Source organism: Leptopilina heterotoma, unplaced genomic scaffold (assembly GCF_015476425.1).
Source record: "Leptopilina heterotoma isolate Lh14 unplaced genomic scaffold, ASM1547642v1 Lhet_271, whole genome shotgun sequence".
NCBI lineage: Eukaryota > Metazoa > Arthropoda > Insecta > Hymenoptera > Figitidae > Leptopilina > Leptopilina heterotoma.
The window spans coordinates 187,659-206,567 of NW_025110980.1; the positions used below are offsets into that span (position 1 = coordinate 187,659).

Here is an 18,909-nt window from a genome sequence, read left to right on the forward strand (position 1 = left end):
GAATTTATAATTCATATACATATATAATTTTTTCTCATTGCCATGAACTTTTTATGTTGAAGTTTTTAGAGCAATGCTAAAATCTCTCTAACAAACTGAAAAACATAAAATTAAAATGTTTTTGAACATTAGTTTAAAAGTCATCAATCAAGCATTGAACAAATTTTATATCTTGAAATTGTTTAATTTTTCACAATTGCTAAAATCGAGCCAATCTTAAAAAAAACATAGAATTTTGAAAATTTTAACAATCAATTAAATTTCATTAACTAAACAAAGAAAAAATATACATTACGACTTAAAATAAGATTCAAAATATTTATTATTGTTAAATTCTTATCAAATAGTGAAGGATATTTTTAATCCTTAAATTTGCGAGATTTAAATAATATTCTAATAATATTTCAAATTAATTTAAAAATTATAATATTTGCCTTTAAATTGTAATGTTTATAAATTAATCTTCATTGCGCATATTAAATAAATTATATAATTAATGTTAAATTTTTTAAACTTATTTTTTAACGTGGTTTATCTTTTTTTAAATTAATTTTTTTTGTTTTTTTCTTTCCATTTGCTCGTCAGAATCTTCTCCATTTGTTGAACTGTCTGCTTCCGGGGTTTCAGTTTTTCTTGAACGTTTATTTCGTTTCTTTCTTTCCATTTGGTCGTCAAAATCTTCTTCATTTGTTGAACTGTCTGCTTCCGGGTTTTTAGTTTTTCTTGAACGTTTATTATTAGTTTTTGATTTAAGTAGTATAGCTAGGCCGGTTCTGGATAAAATCGGTAATGTAGATTCCTACTTACCGACCGCGAGGGTAAGTTACCGACCGTTGGTGGGGTATATGTGGGTAATTTACCGGCCGTTGGTGGGGTACCTGATTTGCATATATTTAAATTAGTTAACCCTTTTAATTGACGTTAGTGGGGTATCTAATTTGCATATATTTAAATTAGTTAACCCTTTTAATTGACGTTAGTGGGGTATCTAATTTGCATATATTTAAATTAGTTAACCTTTTTAATTGACGTTAGTGGAGTACTTGATTTGCATATATTCAAATTAGTTAACCCTTTTCATTTGCATATATTTAAATATGTGGTAAAGTTACTGAGCGTTGGTAGGGTACCTGATTTGCATATATTTAAATTAGTTAACCCTTTTAATTTGCATATATTTAAATATATGGAACAGTTACAGAGCGTTGGTGGGGTACCTGATTTGCATATGTAAATTAGTTAACCCTTTTAATTTGCATACGTTTTCTATTGTTTATTATTTAACTTTCATTGCTAACCCTTTTAGTTTATGCAAATTCCACCCACTCTCCACCCTTTTGGATATAGAATATGCAAATACCACCCACCCTCTTCTATTGCTCTTAGTTAACCACCCCCCTCCCTTTCACCCACTTTTTTTCTTTATATATATATATTTCCAATATTACCACCCACCACCACCCACTTAGTATAAACCAGAAATTTCAAAAATCGTATAGAGAAGCGCGAGGGATTAAGCGTTCGCGAGATACCGCGCAGGCGTTGTGGGTAGTGGGAGTGGGTGGTGGTGGGTGGTGGAAAGGCCCAGTGCGCAGCAAAAGTGCGCGTACGGTTACCGCGTTGAGTGAGTGAAAGTTTCATGCGTCAGACCTGTCTACCTGACTCTTGCAGCATGCTTCACTGGTACTACAGCACCATGGGGACAAATGTATTGTCCAAAAATATGTAAGCAAGTCTCAACTCGTCTTTTTCTAAGATAACAATAGTATTTTTTGAATATCTTAAAGCATGTTTCAACCTGCATCTTGAATAGAATAAAGACATTGTCTAAAAAACCTTCAGACAGGTTTTAACATGCCTGTAAAATTTTGCAGCTACCTGTGAACCCTATCATAAAAATAGATATTTCAACCTGCATCTTGAATAGAATAAAGACATTGTCTAAGAAACCTTCAGACAGATTTTAACATGCCTGTAAATTTTGCAGCTACCTGTGAACCCTATCATAAAAATAGTTGAAACTTTCTATTTTTTTTTACAAAATTTAAATATGTATGAGGAGTTCGAAAAAGAAATAGAAAATTTTTAAACTCTCTTTTCCTCTTCAAGCTGTGTGCGGAACAAACATTTTGCAGCTACCTGTGAACCCTATCATAAAAATAGATATTTCAACCTGCATCTTGAATAGAATAAAGACATGTCTAAGAAACCTTCAGACAGATTTTAACATACCTATAAATTTTGCAGCTACCTGTGAACCCTATCATAAAAATAGTTGAAACTTTCTAATTTTTTTTTACAAAGTTTAAATATATAGGGGAGGGTTCGAAAAAGAAATAGAAAATTTTTAAACTCTCTTTTCCTCTTCAAACTGTGTGCGGAACAAACATTTTGTAGCTACCTGTGAGCCCTATCATAAAAATAGTTGAAACTTTCTAATTTTTTTACAATCTTTAAATATGTTAGGGAAAGTAAATTTTTGGAAATTCTTCCGGATATACTTTAAGTCTACGTATCATTGTGAAAGCTGTGCTCTTCATGAAAAAACTGTTCTTTTCAATTTTGCAGCTACCTGTGAACCCTATCATAAAAAAATTTGAAACTTTCAAATTTTTTTTTACAGACTTTAAATATGTTGGTGGGTGGGTGGTTGGGGTATGGGTAAATTTTTGGAAATTTTTCCGGATATACTTTGAGTCTACCTATCATTGTGAAAACTGTTCTCTTCGTGAAAACTGTTCTTTTCGTTAAAAGTGTTCTCGTAGTGAAAATAGTAGTTCCAGTGTAAAATATATTGAAGAATATTATTAAAAACTAATTAATATTATTAAAACTGTTCTCTTCGTGAAAAATATTCTTTTCATTAAAAGTGTTCTCGTAGTGAAAATAGTAGTTCTAGTGTAAAATATATTGAAGAATATTATTTTCATAATAAAAAGATAGTGAAGACTATTATTTTTATAATAAAAAAATAAGAATCCTTTGATACTATAAAATGGTATGTATTTTTATTTAATATTTTGAAATCAAATTTAAAAAGTTAATATTTGTTTTATTTTAATAATACAAATATTGTTTATTTACAGAAAATTATATTCAAACCTGGAGGTGTTGTAGTTTTTAAAATGTTTGAGGATCCTAGGAAAAATACCCTTGAAAGAATATGCAGTTTAAAAACAATTGATCCGGAGGTTTGGAAAAAAAATAAAGAAGATCCCAGGAAAAATAGCTTGAAAAGAATATCCGAATTAAAACCAATTGACCCCAGGAAAAATAACTTGAAACGAATATCCGAATTAAAAACAATTCACCTGGAGGTTTGAAGAAGAAACACTAAAGATGATCCGGAAGCTTGGAAAATGACACATAGAGTTAAAAGAAGTAGGTGGGATATACCACGTAAGGTTAAAAAAAGTAGATGGGATTAAAAAAAGAAATTTTTTGTAAAAATAAATATGTAAATATAAAAAAAGTAGGTGTGATTAAAAAAAGAAGTTTTTTTGTAAAAAATAGAAATGTAAATATAACTAAATTTATATTTTCAATTTTTAATTTAAAAAAATTCAAATATAAAACTTTTATAACTATCTGTTTTCTTATGTTTTATAAATAAAATGTATGTATGTAAAGCATGTTTTAATAAATAAAGAATGAAAATTAAAAAATATATAAAACGTGTTTGAATAAATAAATAAATAACAAAAATAATTGAAAAAAAGTAAAAAGGGTTGAAAAAATGTTGCAAAGGTTGAAAAAGGGTTAAAATATGTTAAAAAGGGTTCAAAAGTGTTAAAAAATATGTTAAAAAGGTTAAAAAAAAAGGGTTAAAATATGTTAAAAAAGGGTTTAAAATATGTTAAGGGGTTACGTACACTTAGGATTTTCAAAAAATCGATTTTTTTTAAATGCATTTTCTAAAAGTATACCATTTCAAAAGTATTCTCTGAAAATTTGAGACAAATCAGACTATTATTTATGGAGATATAGAATTATGAATGCAGCCGACTCAGCCGTTACTGTGGCCAGGCGGCAGTATTCAAAACTTTGAACTCGTTTTTCTTAAAACCATGTTTTGGTAGTCGGTGATCACTGTAACTTGAGAACGGCTTTACCGATCGGTTTTAAATTTTTACCACTTATTTGTTATATAGTTGGCCGGTACTTGAACAAAGGATTTTTTTTTACAATAATTTTTTTTTGTAAAGCCGAAAATGTGAGTAAAATTTTGGTCAAAAAACAATTTTTGACTTTCAACATCCGCCATTTTGCGAAAAATCAAAATTTTTTAAATCCCTTCGTTCAAGTACCGCATTATATCATTACCTAACGATTTCTTCTTCACGATTTGATTTTAGATGATCTAGTCAAGAGATAGCGTGATCACCGCGAACCATTTTCATTTAAGGAGCTCACGCAAATATTCTATCATTCGCATATTTCTTTATATTTATGGACTATAATTTCAGAAAATTTTCTTGAAATATATATATTTTATGTGGAATAAGATTTGTTAATAATTATTTTAATGTGTGTCCACAAAAAATTCCTAAAAAACAGCTTTTTTAAAGCTCTAACTGTACGTAACCCCTTAAAAAGGGTTAAAATATGTTAAAAAAGGGTTAAACCCAAAAAAATTTCGGAGTGTACATTACTCAATCGTGAAAAAATTATCTTCTATAGATATATTACCTTCCGCCGGTATAGTTATTAACTGTAAGTAAATTATCTTTCAAAGGTATAACTATAGATATTACCATTAGAGTTCTACTTTATCTTCTGAATACTTTATTATATCTTCAATATTTTATGTAGAGGACGCTAGTATAACAGTAGATGAAATATTAGTGGGAGAAGCGACAGTGGTGGAAATATAACTTGTGGTAGGGAGGAAGGTACCTCGGGTAGTCCCAGAACAGAGGACCGTCACTCTGTTTCAGGATCTAGCTTCAATAACATCTCCAGATCCAACACCACCTCCAGCACCAGAATTACAGAATTACAGCTCATAGTAAACCAGCAGTAGAGTATTACCGGTCATTCAACCACTGCAGTAATAGCATTCAACAGACCTAGAGTGATAGCTTATACGAGTAGAGGTTTAACCAGGCATTGGAAAAGGATTCTGTATATTTTAATTACAGATTGCTGTGTGTGTTTGAGAAACAAAGGAAAAGGAGTTCATTTTGATGTAGGTTTCAATAATTACTTTTATAATATTAAATATAATCAGCAACCATTTTATACATAAAATTTTCTTTACAGATTCAATATTCGAAACAGATTCAGTGGAAGACGTTTGTCTAAGGGTTTCATCAACTCACTTTTTTATGTAAGTATTTTAAACTATATATGTATTATATTATCAATTATTTTAAATTATTAACACGGAATTTATTATTATTATGTTTCAGATTAGAAGGTTTCTTTACAATAATTTGCAGATCAACTCCTTCAAGGTTCTCTTTCCTTCTCGCATTAACGTCACGGAAGAAGTAGACTTAGCGGTGGACAACATTTTTTTGCTTCTTTGTTTCAGCTTCTGCTTCTTTGTTTCAGTATATAATTTTTTTTATTATGTTATCATGGCTCAACGAAAATCTAACAATCATATAGTAGTCAAGCCATACGCAAGAGTAGTCGAAAGAGTAGACGAAAGAGTAGAGGGAAGAGTATTATTATCTCAAGATAGCGTTGATGAAATTTGTGAGGTCTCACAAACTTTCATTGACGTTATCCAGGTTGAATTGAGATCTATTGTATCTAAAGAAGTTAATGCTCGTTTGAAAATAGCTTCTGAGTGGCATAAAAAGTGTAAGGCACACTTAGCTATATTATCAAAGTTCGCTAAACGCTACATAATTCAGGGTTCTCATAATAATAAAAGAATTAATAGTTTGCTAAAACAACTTAAATTTTATGAATGCCAGTTAGATAATATTATAGAAATTGCACAAACTAACAAACATGGAGCTGGAATAGATAACTCAAATGAAAAAATTAAATGGGTAGTTACTAACAGAGCTTTTAACAATAGACTTCAAGATGGAAGTATTATTAATATTTCACATTTAGATGTCAATGAGTTCTTAGATGATGCTTATTCAGTTTTTAAAGATCAGGTAGAACGAGTCCATTAAAAGTATACACAGTTTTTGTTGCTATGTATAAACAAGTTCTACCTGATAATACTACAGTTTTTGATACAAAAACCTTCATTGCTAGTACGAAAGAAATTTTTCCTACAACTCCTTTAGATGTTTTGAATAATGAAAATTTTAAACAAGTAACGCTTCGCCTTTGTGAAGATTTTGAAGAAAAAGATTTAAATTGGCGACTTGATTCAATTCAAAGATTAGATGTAAATTTTAATAGATACAATCCCATGAAGACTGGCTCTTTTATAGATTTATCTCAGTTTATTTAACAAGAAAAAGCTTGCATTAATGTTCGGAACAATGATAACGAATGCTTCAAGTGGTCGATACTTTCTGATATTTCAAAATTTGAAAAACAAAACCCTATTTCTATTAATGTATATGGTGTTGAAATTCCTAAAGGAAACAAACGTTCAAAGAATGATGATGAATTTAATGTAGTTCCACTACATATAACTTCAATCAAAAAAGAAAAGCATGTTAAGTTTTTATTAATTCAAGACAATTACAATAATCATGAGGTGGACAAAGCAAAAACTAAATATCATTATGTTTGGATTAGAAATTTATCACGACTTGTTAGCTCTCAGTTATCACAAAAGGAACATAAGAAGTATATTTGCGATCGCTGTTTGCATTATTTTCATAGTCAAGATAAACTTTCTACACATACATTAACTTGTTCCCTTTTAAATAAAATGAAAATTATTTTACCACAACCAGAAAAAATAAACTCGAATTTAAAAACATTTCAAATAAGGAGCGTGCTCCATTTATCATATATGCAGACTGCGAAAGCTTATTACTTCCTAAAACACATTCTTCATCTATGGGAGGTAATACAGAAATTATTCAAAACCATAAACTTTTAAGCATTGGATATTATCTCAAATGTAGTGAACAAAGATGTAACAATACAAAATCTATATACAAAGCATCTCCCATTGATGAAGAAAATGCAGCGAAATAGTTTTCTCATGAATTGAAACAAGTTACTGAGAGACTTGAGCCTATATTTAAAACTATCATTCCGATGGAAGTTTTAAGTGATAAGCAAAAGTATTTTTTTCAAATAATTAATTAATCACAAAACACCTCCCAGAAAATAGTATAAAATTTAAATTCATTAACTCATTTCGTTTCATGGCATCATCTTTGGATAAATTGGCTTCATATCTGTCAAAATATACAATAGTACATTTCGAATTTGAGTCTTATGATGACGTCTTATGATGTCTTATGATGATCACTTATGATGTCTTATGATGTTAATAAGACTCAGTTATTAACACGCAAAGGAATTTTTCCATATGAGTATTTAGACAGTAGATCGAAATTAAACGAGACACAACTACCGCCAAAAGAGAAATTTTACAGTACCCTAAATGATTCTCATGTAAGTGATGAAGATTATCGTCATGCACAAACGGTTTGGTCTGCTTTTAATTGTCAATATCTCTACGAGTATGTATATTTGTACATGAAAACTGATATTTTACTACTCGCAGATGTTTTTGAGAATTTCAGAGACCAATGTCTTATAGCATATGAATTAGATCCAGCTTATTATTATACAACACCTGGACTTAGTTGGGATGCCATATTAAAATATACAAATGAAAAGTTGGAACTTCTTACAGATATTGATATGGTTATGTTTGTTGAAAGTGGCATTAGAGGGGGGATTAGCCAATGTTCAAACAGATATGCTCATGCCAATAATCTGTACATGAAAAATTATAATAAAAATGAAGATTCATCTTACATCGTATATTTGGATGCTAATAACCTTTATGGTTGGGCTATGATTCAAGCACTTCCCTATGGTGGTTTTGAGTGGGTAAATGATGTAGATAGATCTTTTAACTATAATATCGGTAATGATTCAAATTTTGGTTATATATTAGAAGTTGATTTAGAATATCCGCATGATCTACATGAAAGTCATAGTGACTTACCATTTTGTCCAGAACACTCAAAGCCACCTGGATCGAAACAAGAGAAATTGCTTACTTCCCTCCTACCAAAACAAAAGTATATTCTCCATTATCGTGCACTTCAACAAGCAATAGAGAGTGGTCTTAAACTTACTCAAATTCATCGAGTTTTAAAATTTAAACAATCTCCATGGTTGAAGGAGTATATCGATTTTAATACCAAGTTGCGAACAGATGCCAAAAATGAGTTTGAAAAAAATCTCTTCAAACTTATGAACAATGCAGTTTATGGCAAGACAATGCAGAATGTACGAAAACGTGTTGATGTAAAACTTGTAACAAAATGGGAGGGTAGGTATGGAGCAGAGGCTCTTATTTCAAAACCAAACTTCCACAAACGAGCTATTTTCAATGAAAACTTGGTTGCTGTGGAGCTTAACAAAACGGAAGTGCTTATGAATAAACCCATCTATATTGGACTCAGCGTTTTGGACATATCTAAAACATTGATGTATGATTTTCATTATAAATACATGAGAAACAAGTATGGTAAAAATTGTAAATTGCTCTACACTGATACTGACAGCCTTATTTATAAAATTAAATGTACAGATATCTACTCTGATATGAAAGCAGATATTTGTAAATTTGATACATCTGATTATCCTGCTGATAATATATATGGAATTCCGCAAGCTAACAAAAAAGTCTTAGGACTCATGAAAGATGAGTGTAATGGACGAATAATAACAGAATTTGTTGGCTTACGAAGTAAAATGTATAGTATTCGTGTGGACGGAGAAGATTTTATGAAAAAAGCAAACGGTGTCAAGACGGTAGTTGTGAAAAAATCTATTTCTTTCGATGATTACATGTACTGTCTAAAGAATATTAAAATACAAACTAGAGTACAATATTCTATACGATCAAAACTCGACAATGTACATACACTAAAACAGACAAAAATAGCATTGAGTCCTTTTGACGATAAAAGATATTTATTAGAAAACAGTACAGACACTCTTGCTTGGGGGCATTATAAAATCAAAAACGATGAAAATGATTGTGATAATAATGATGTTGTGATGTTAGAAGTTTAAATATTTATTGTTTCATATATTCTACGTATTTATATATTAGATGTTATATTGATTTATATTATAGTATTATATATATATATATTGTAAATATTGGATGGGTGAAATATGAAGATTATTAATAAACCAAAAATTTGTTACCAATTTTATGTCTACTTTATTTTAATAAAACCTTGTATAATTAGCTTACATATTATTCAATATTATATTAACTTAATATTAAATTAATTTTAAATAGTAATGCTGATTTTATAACTCACACAAGTAAAAATAAATTCTTAAACCATTTCTAACTTTTTTTCTATCTTCAAATCAAGTTAAAACCTGTTTGAAATTTGTTTTAAAAATGTCTTTATTCTCATCTACAGTCAGGTTAAAACCTGTCTAAAGGTTTTTTTTAGACAATATCTTTATTCTATTCAAGATTCAGGTTATATCAGGATTCAGGATATATATCTGAATATTTCACTTTAGAAATTTCTTCTTCGTAGAAACCACCTTCGATTGGTTGATCCTGATAATCTTTCAACTTATATGTTACTGGTTTTGTTGATTTAACTTGAGAGATGGTAAATATTTCAGTTGTCCAGTTTGGTGTATATCCTTTTTCAAAAATATGTTTATTTTTGCTTATTTGAACTCTATCGCCAACTTTGAATTTTGCTCTTTTAGATAAAATTTTTCTCTGTTTTGAGATACGTTTCAATAATTCTTTTTCATCTTGTTTCCTGACATCCTTGGGTTTCATACCAATAGTTCGATGTTTCTGGTTGCTATACTTTGAAATTAGAGAGAGTTTAGGCCACATCATATTTTTAAGTGTTCGGTTAAATCTTTCAATTATTAAAGCTTTCAAATTACTATATGTTGAATACAGTTTAATTTTATATGATTTCATTAAATTCTCGAATATTAAATTATAAAATTCTTTGCCTCTATCAGTATGTAAATTTTTTGGTATACGTCCATCTTTGAGTATAGATTTCATAGCAGTAGAAACATCTTTCCCAGATTTACTTTTTACAGGTACTGCCCATGCATACTTGGAAAATATATCTATAACAGTAAGCATATATTTGAATCCTTTGTTAACTTTCGAATAATGTATCATTTCAACCAAATCTGCTTGCCATGTTTCATCCACACCACGCATTTGTACTTTACGACGTGGATAATTTCTTCTAGCTTGTCTATGTAATTCTGTGACAACTGTTAACTTTTTGTCATCCATTTTAAGGTATATATGAATACATCAATACTCAACACAATACTGATTCAAAGTTTATATACACACACTTAATATATAATTTTACTTTCACGTAATTCTTCAATAATACTCATAATTTTATTGTTATGACTCGGATTTCCAGCTTGTCGTGATGCTATAAGTAATCGTAAACGACCAACAAGTTCATTTGGATCATCCCAGTAGATGTAGTCTGAATATGATTCTTTTTTCACTAACATAGATTGCGGTAATAAATTCTTTTTCTGTAAAGATTCTCCAGTTTTCTGATAAAGCTTTGCAATAACATTTGTATATTTAAAACTATTGTTTGTACGAATAGGTTTATTTGGACTATAATTTCTTCTATGTGCATTAGTAGCTTGTAATATTTCTTTATAGTTGGCTAAATCATCTGAACTTATAGAATCTTCATTAGGTTTTTCTTTAAATAAAAGTTCTAGTAATCCATCTGTTTTAGTATATTTTTTCTTTCCACCTAAGTCTATCAGAGGACCATCAAAATTAATTTCTGTATTACCTATCATGAAACCTCTATCTTTAACTTTCCGCACTCCGTAAACCATATCCAAATATTGTTTTCTATTTTGATTCAACAATCTTATGAATTTATTTGTTAATTTGTCGGAATCTTGTTGTTGTTGTTGTATATTATTCTGCTCATAAGACTCTTGAACTGTTAAATTATCATTTAACATATCGTTTTGCTCATGTATAACATCTTGATACTCTTGATTTGATAAGTTATCAATTATATTTCTACTTTTTATATTTTGTAAATCTTCTACTTCAGATATGGGCAAATCCACGAAACTGTTAACTTTTATGATACTCGAATCGAACACTTAAAAGTCTGTATTATTTTAGATTGAAACTTATTGTTTAATTATATTTTCCTAAATTATTAACTAAACAACATTTATGTACAGTATTAGAACAAAATATTAATTTGTCAATTAATTTTATGAGTTTAAAATTGAAAAAACGCTTAAATTTCATTTGAAACTCTCAGAAAAGTATACATTTTTAACGTTTTTATTTTTGCGGCGTGTGAAATATTAATTCAGCTACAAGGAAAATAGCTAAGAGACGTATGTTTTCAAACTTTTTTCACTATCCCATTAGTGTGCTACGACTGTAAGAAAATATATGAAGGTTTGATTAAATGATGACATTTTTTAAGAAAATTTAATTAAACGTATTCTTATGAAAATACCTAGTGCGGCGTAGAATAAAAATAAAAGTTCAATAAGTTTTTAAATAGACAATAAAAAATCGAACATTTTAAGACCTTTTTCATTAGTGTGCCTATATTTGTATTCCTGTAGAAACAATTTAAAGATGTCAATACAAATCGTGATATTATTTAAATTTATATATTTTTGAAAGGCACAACTACCATTTTACTTTAAACAAGTCCATGTATAGTGTGATCGAAGCATTGCCTTACAGATATTTAAAAAAAAAGTATGCCGCTCAAGGATTTTGAAAACTATCAATTTTATTAAGTTAAGAATATGCTTCAAATTTCAGAAGTTGAATTCTTAAAAATCAAAAAGTTTAATTAATCATTTTAAATTTAAATTTAAACTTTAAATTCATAATCAGCGACCCCAAAGACCCCCGAGTAACGAGTTTAAATCAAATCCAACTATTTAAATTTGTCATCCGTCATAATGGAGCCGCCATTTTGAATTTTAAAAAACCGACTTCAGATTGTCCAGCGGCGACCCCAAAAACCTCCGAGTAAAAAGTTTCAACTGATTTAATTGATGGGAAGGTCTTACACATTTTTTGTTCACTTTATAATATTTCAGTTCCGGAAGGGGTTAATAATAAGTGTTAAACATTGGGGGCATGGGTTAAAAATGAATCACGCTTACGAATTTGTGGTGCTAAAACATTCTTGAATACGTATGCAAAGTGACATCTATGTGCATACAAATTAATAAAAAAAAATTTTTTTCTTAAAAGTCAAAAGTTTTATGGATTTGCCCATATAGGATCATCAAATGTATAGTTATTATATGCAGGTATATCAAATGGTTCATCATCACTAACAGCAGTCTTGAATGTTGTTTCAAAGTCTTCATCATCTTCTTCTTCCTTTTTTATTTTTGATACATTTTCACTCTTGATTGGATTATAATTTCTATTCACCAATGTCTCCAATGGAGTAACTAATGGTTGAAAAGTTTCTTTCAATATATTTTCTGCAGTCTCTCTACCACTTTTAAGTATACGATGTTCCTTGCGTATAGCATCACTTGCTTTTGCTATTTCATGAAGCGTTTCTCGTTCTTTCCGAAACATGCTAATATATATTGATGTCTAAAATTATACTAATGAAAGTTGTAAACCAATAGATACTTATAACTGAATAAGCAATCGAAACCTTTTCTATATCTTCCTTCATTTTAATTTCGGTCTTTGTCTATAACAACAAACCCATATCTATCAGAATTCCAACATGTTGAGCATAAATCACGAAATTGATTATAAGTCATATCTGTATATACATTAGGGTGGTCCTTAAAAAGGTTTTTTTCGAATTTCTTTGCTCCCAGGGGCTTAAATGCTTCCAAATTAATAAAAAAAAATTCCCTAAAAATTTGAGCTCTTAATATTAACTTTTAGATAGTCCGCACTCAAACTTAAGTTTAAAAAATTTTTTTTATTTTTTATTAATTTATTTTGATAAAATTTGGAAGGTGAATCAATACTCAGGAGTATTACGGTCACAAACACCTAAAATCAGACAAAAGGATCTTCAAAAATATCGAAACAAATATTTTTTAGCAATTTTTGAATTTTTGAAAAAAATCGATGATTTTTGTATTTTTATAAATAACTTTTTTATCTATTAATATTTTTATTAATTCTTGTCAAAATTACATTCCTGACATGAAAACAAATCGATTAATGTATGGGGCATTCCAGGCCAAATCGGAAATTATTTTGCTTTTGCATCTTAAATTTGTTTTTTAACATTTTTTTTCTTTTAGTACTCTTTGAAATGAGCTACCTTGATTTTTTTCAAATTTTTTTCATAAAGCGGTTCAGAAGATACAGATTTTTGAAAAATGACGTTTTTAAGGTATTAGTCACGGAGTTGGCTCTGGTCAAAAGTTTACCGGGCCGCTTACTAGAGTGGGGCAGTGAGAGTGAGTGTGATAGTTTAACTCCCCACTCTATTCGTTCGTATGAAAATTCAAATAATTTAGTTATTTTTTTAACTTTCTGTCTATTGACAGAAAGTTAAAAAAATAACAATTAATAACTATTAATAACTATTTATAGTTTGGCGCGGTAAAAAAATGTCATCTTTTTTTTATTTATTTGTTTCATCTAATTGAATACTTTGGTACTTTTGTTTTAAAATCTGACGATTAGTTATCATATAAATAATTATTAAACAAAATCAATACATGCATAGGGTGCTTCCTCCATGCAAAATGTATGAACTTTGAATTCATTTTTTGAAGCTTTGAAACGGTCAAAATTAATGAAATTGGTCTCATTCTGTAGATAAATACTCCAGGAATAAGTATGCAAAATTTGAAAAAATTCTGACGAAAACCATTTTACGCGACTAATACCTTAACGTAATTTTTTTTTAAATGCTTATAACTCGGTCAAAAATTGATCAAATTGGACGTTTTTATAATGAAAAGTTTTGTTTTCACGCGTAGTTTTCAATAAAAATATTTAAAAAAAATTTTTAAATACCTAATTTACGATAAGATTTTATAATTTTTAAAATAAAATTTCATTTTTAACAATGTATGTATCAATCAATTTTTTTAAAAATATTTTGTAAGAAACTAGCTGTAAATTAACAATTTTTAAGCCTTGTCTGATCGTGGGAAAACGATGGGATCTATTTAATTTGAAATTTTTAATGTTTATATACACAATGAAAACGGTAGGCCAAAAATCTGGATCTCCTGAACCGCTTTATGAAAAAATTTGAAATCAATCAAGGTAGCTCGTTTCAAAAAGTACTAAAAGAAAAAAAATGTTAAAAAAAATTTAAGATGCAAAAGCAAAATAATTTCCGATTTGGCCTGGAATGACCCATACATTAATCGATTTGTTTTCATGTCAGGAATGTAATTTTGACAAGAATTAATGAAAATATTAATAGATAAAAAAAGTTATTTATAAAAATACAAAAATCATCGATTTTTTTTAAAAATTCAAAAATTGCTAAAAAATATTTGTTTCGATATTTTTGAAGATCCTTTTGTCTGATTTTAGGTGTTTGTGACCGTAATACTCCTGAGTATTGATTCACCTTCCAAATTTTATCAAAATAAATTAATAAAAAATAAAAAAAATAAAAAAAATTTTTAAAACTTAAGTTTCAGTGCGGACTATCTAAAAGTTAATATTAAGAGCTCAAATTTTTAGGGAATTTTTTTTTATTAATTTGGAAGCATTTAAGCCCCTGGGAGCAAAGAAATTCGAAAAAACCTTTTTAAGGACCACCCTAATATACATGATCGTTATAAACATGCTTAAGGTTTCTCTCATCTTGTTTAAAAAGTACTAGTAAGTTAATATTATCTCTAACAAGATGTTTGGGAATGTGGGCATATGTCTGACATAGATAGAAACTGTCAACGTTGACATTCCTACCCATGCAAAAAAATGCTCTTACATTGTCTCGCTTCTCGCAAGCAATATCATCAAAAATAAATACTGAATTTGGTTTAGCGTCTTTAGGTGAAACCACTTCTTCATGTTCTCTAAATGGAAAGTATTCAATACTATCAACTTTACTGAGAACTTTTTCTAAAAATTGATATTTTGGTTGTTGTAAAGACTTTGAATATAAATATATATTTTCAAAGCTTAAACCATTCGGATGTATGATTAAAGACAAAAGAGCATTTGTCTTTCCACAATTTGATGGTCCACAAAAAGCTGCACGAATGCTGTTTGAAAATAAACATCCATGACGTTTTACACCATCATCCTTGTTTGGAAGAAGGTTATCAACATTCACTATTGGGAGTTGAACATCTTGTACATTAAACCGCATCTTGAAATCGACTGAAGGTATAGGTATAAATATAGCGTTTATATAGCTGTATCCAATCAGTTAGTTGTGAACCATAGTCGAGTGAGGAATGATTACTCATGATAAAGTGAAAAAAAATAATAAAAAAATTTCTTGTCGTGGTCAAGGCTTTCTCAATACTATAATCAATAAATTACCATTCGAGTTTCATTTCCCGGGTTATCAATATTGTGGACCTGTTACGAAGTTAGCAAAACGTCTTGCACGTGGTGATTCTGGTATAAACCCTTTAGATGCAGCTTGTAAAGATCATGATATAGCTTATTCAAAAGATATAGACGTGGCTATAAGAAATTCTGCAGATAAAATACTTGCTGAGAAGGCGTGGGAACGGGTTGTTTCTAAAGACGTCTATGAAATCTAATAACAACTCTTTAGATACCAATTAGAACTGCTATGATTGGTGCAAGGAAGGCTATAAAACAGTATGGCGGTAAATCTAAGATTATATCACCTCGAATTCTTCCTATACCCTCAAAAGTTGGGGGTATTTTACCTCTTGTACCAATTTTTTGTGCTTTTTAAGTGCTTTAGGGGCGCTTAGTGGTGGAATTAGCGGTATAGTGAAAGCTGTAAATGAAGCTAATGTTGCTAAGAAAGAACTTTCAGAAGCTCAACGACATAATCATACTATGGAATCCATTGCTTTAGGAAAAGGTCTATACATGAAACCATATCAACGAGGACTTGGCCTTTATATGCAACCTTACAAAGGCAAAGGATTATATAATAAGAAAAAAATATCAAAAAACTAATATTGAAGCTACCTCACCGTGCACTAAGTGATTATGATCTTCTAAAATATTCTAAAAGTTTAAAAATACCATATTTTAGAGGAGTCTTTATGAGAAATGAATTACCCATAGGAGGGCCATTTCAATATGAATCAGCAATAATAAATCTTGATAATAAAGAAGGTCCTGGAACTCATTGGGTTGCATATAAAAAGGTGAACAATGAAACCGAATACTTTGACAGTTTTGGTAATCTTTCACCACTATTGGATCTGATTGTTTACTTAGGTGTTGGTAGCTATATAAAATATAATCATGAAAGATATCAAAATTTTAATACGTTTATATGCGGTCATTTGTGTCTTAAATTTCTGTGTAATCAACTTACAGTGAAGAATAACTTTAGTCTATATAAGAATGTGTAACCAATTTCAAGCTTCAGTATACAACTAAACACTCAACATGAATGATTCTATCACTCTCACGTTATCAGGGAATTCTTCAACCCTTGAGGCTTCATACTTTCCACCAATTGAACTATCATCTAACAAAAATTATGTTCTTGGTCTTGTTGAACTCCTTACATTTAACTCAATTCCCAACATTGATAAGGGTGCTAATACATTTTATATAGATGGTTTCAATGTAGAAATACCTACAGGTAGTTATGAAATCGAAGATATTAAAAAGCATGTTGAACATAGAATAAGAGGCACTGGTCTTGTTTTAAAAGTGATAGTTGATACAAATACATTACACTGTACAATTGCATCTAATCGTGAAATTGACTTCAGAAAAGAAAATGGTATAGGACAGTTATTTGGATTTTCTCCCAAGTATCTTGGAGCAAATACAGTTAATGTTTCTGATTCAATTATATCCATAATGAAGGTGAATGCTATACGTGTTGAGTGTAATATTACAACAGGATCATATATTAATGGAAAGAAAGTACATACAATACATCAATTTTTTCCTTCTGTTCCTTTTGGATATAAAATCATAGAAGTTCCAAATAATGTCATTTACTATCCAGTCACCGTAAAGACAATATATAATATTCAGCTGCGTATAGTTGATCAGGACGGTAATTTAGTTAATTTTAGAGGAGAGACAATAACAATACGTTTACATATAAAATCAGTGTAATGGGAATTATTTACAATCAAAAAAGAAAAGTTAGTGGTAGTTATAAAAGTGAACCAACATGTGTAAAGAAAAGCAGTGTGAATGTAACTCGCAAGGTGTTAACACCTCAGAATCAAATATTTCTGAAGAAGCTTGGTCTGCGAATCAGACATTAAAAATAAAGAAGAAGCAGAAGAGAGGTGAAAAATTCTATCTATTAATTTTGTGTCGTTGTTATAAGAAAAATGGAGGAAATTCTCAGCATTCCAACTCAAGTGAATTTTGATGAATCTATAGCAAATTATGAAATTCATAGTCATCAACCATATGCATCATCATCTTTCAACAATAGTGATGAAATTCGGATAATAGTTCAAAATCAAGATTTATATATTTTACCGAGTAGCAGTTCCTTACATTTATTTGGACGCTTGACAAAGAATGATGGAAATACTTTAACAGAAAATGTTGATCTCATTAACAATGCTATATCTTACTTATTTGATGAAATTCGTTATGAATTAAATGGTATTGAGATTGATCGATGCAAATACTTCAACTATAAAAAACCTGGTTTCACTAACTCCTTCTCAACTTTGGATTTAAAAATGACTTTAGAAAATGGTTATTTTAATGTAACAGTACCACTTAGTATGCTTTTCGGTTTTGCTGAAGATTATAAGAAAATTGTTATGAATGCTAAACATGAACTCATTTTGATAAGATCACGAAATGATTTAAATGCTGTTATTCAAACAGGAAATCTTTACAATAATGAAGAATTTAAAATTACAATTAATAAAATTGAATGGTTAGTACCATATATTTTACCATCTGACAGTAATAAAATAAAATTATTAAAATTTATTGAGAAGCATCCATTAATTTCTATGAGTTTCCGATCGTGGGAAATGTATGAGTATCCTTTACTTCTAGAAAGTTCAAGAATTATGTGGCAACTCAAATCTTTATCTCAATTAGAGAAACCACGATATGTAATTGTTGGATTTCAAACTGGAAGAAAGAATAAACTAAAAAATACATCCTGTTACTTTGATCATTGTAATATTACAAATGTAAAACTCTTTTTGAACTCACAATCTTACCCTTATGGAAATTTAAATTTAAATTTTGATCAAAATCAGTATTCTTTATTATATGATATGTATGCTAATTTTCAATCTTCTTATTATGGAAAAGATTCAGAACCTACTTTAGCTATTAATACTTTTAAATCAAAAGCACCTTTAATTGTTATTGATTGTTCGAAAGAAAATGAGTTTTTAAGGATTGTCACCGGCAATATAAGGAAATGAGAGACAATTATAAAAATTTGACAGTTTAATCTTTATATTATTTTAGAAACATATGATTTTTTCAGAATTTTTTACCACGTAGTTTTTTCTTAAAAAAATAAAATAAATTTGCAATTTAACATAGGCTCTTATGGGAGCTCAGATAAATCTTAGAAAAAAAGTGTGAAGGAAATGAGAGAAAATTCTGTGGTTTTGTATATGGATAGACAA

At 29.2% G+C, this 18,909-nt stretch overlaps 2 protein-coding genes across 2 annotated transcripts; both read left to right on the forward strand.

Moving 5' to 3' along the window:
* Positions 1-7,410: 7,410 nt before the first annotated feature.
* On the forward strand, positions 7,411-9,192 carry LOC122503871 (DNA polymerase-like). The gene has a single exon (XM_043614620.1). It carries the CDS (start codon positions 7,411-7,413, stop codon positions 9,190-9,192), a length of 1,782 nt encoding a protein of 593 aa, XP_043470555.1.
* An 8,436-nt stretch (positions 9,193-17,628) lies between these two features.
* Positions 17,629-18,699, forward strand: LOC122503872. The gene has a single exon (XM_043614621.1). It carries the CDS (start codon positions 17,629-17,631, stop codon positions 18,697-18,699), a length of 1,071 nt encoding a protein of 356 aa, XP_043470556.1.
* The last annotated feature ends 210 nt before the right edge of the window (positions 18,700-18,909 follow it).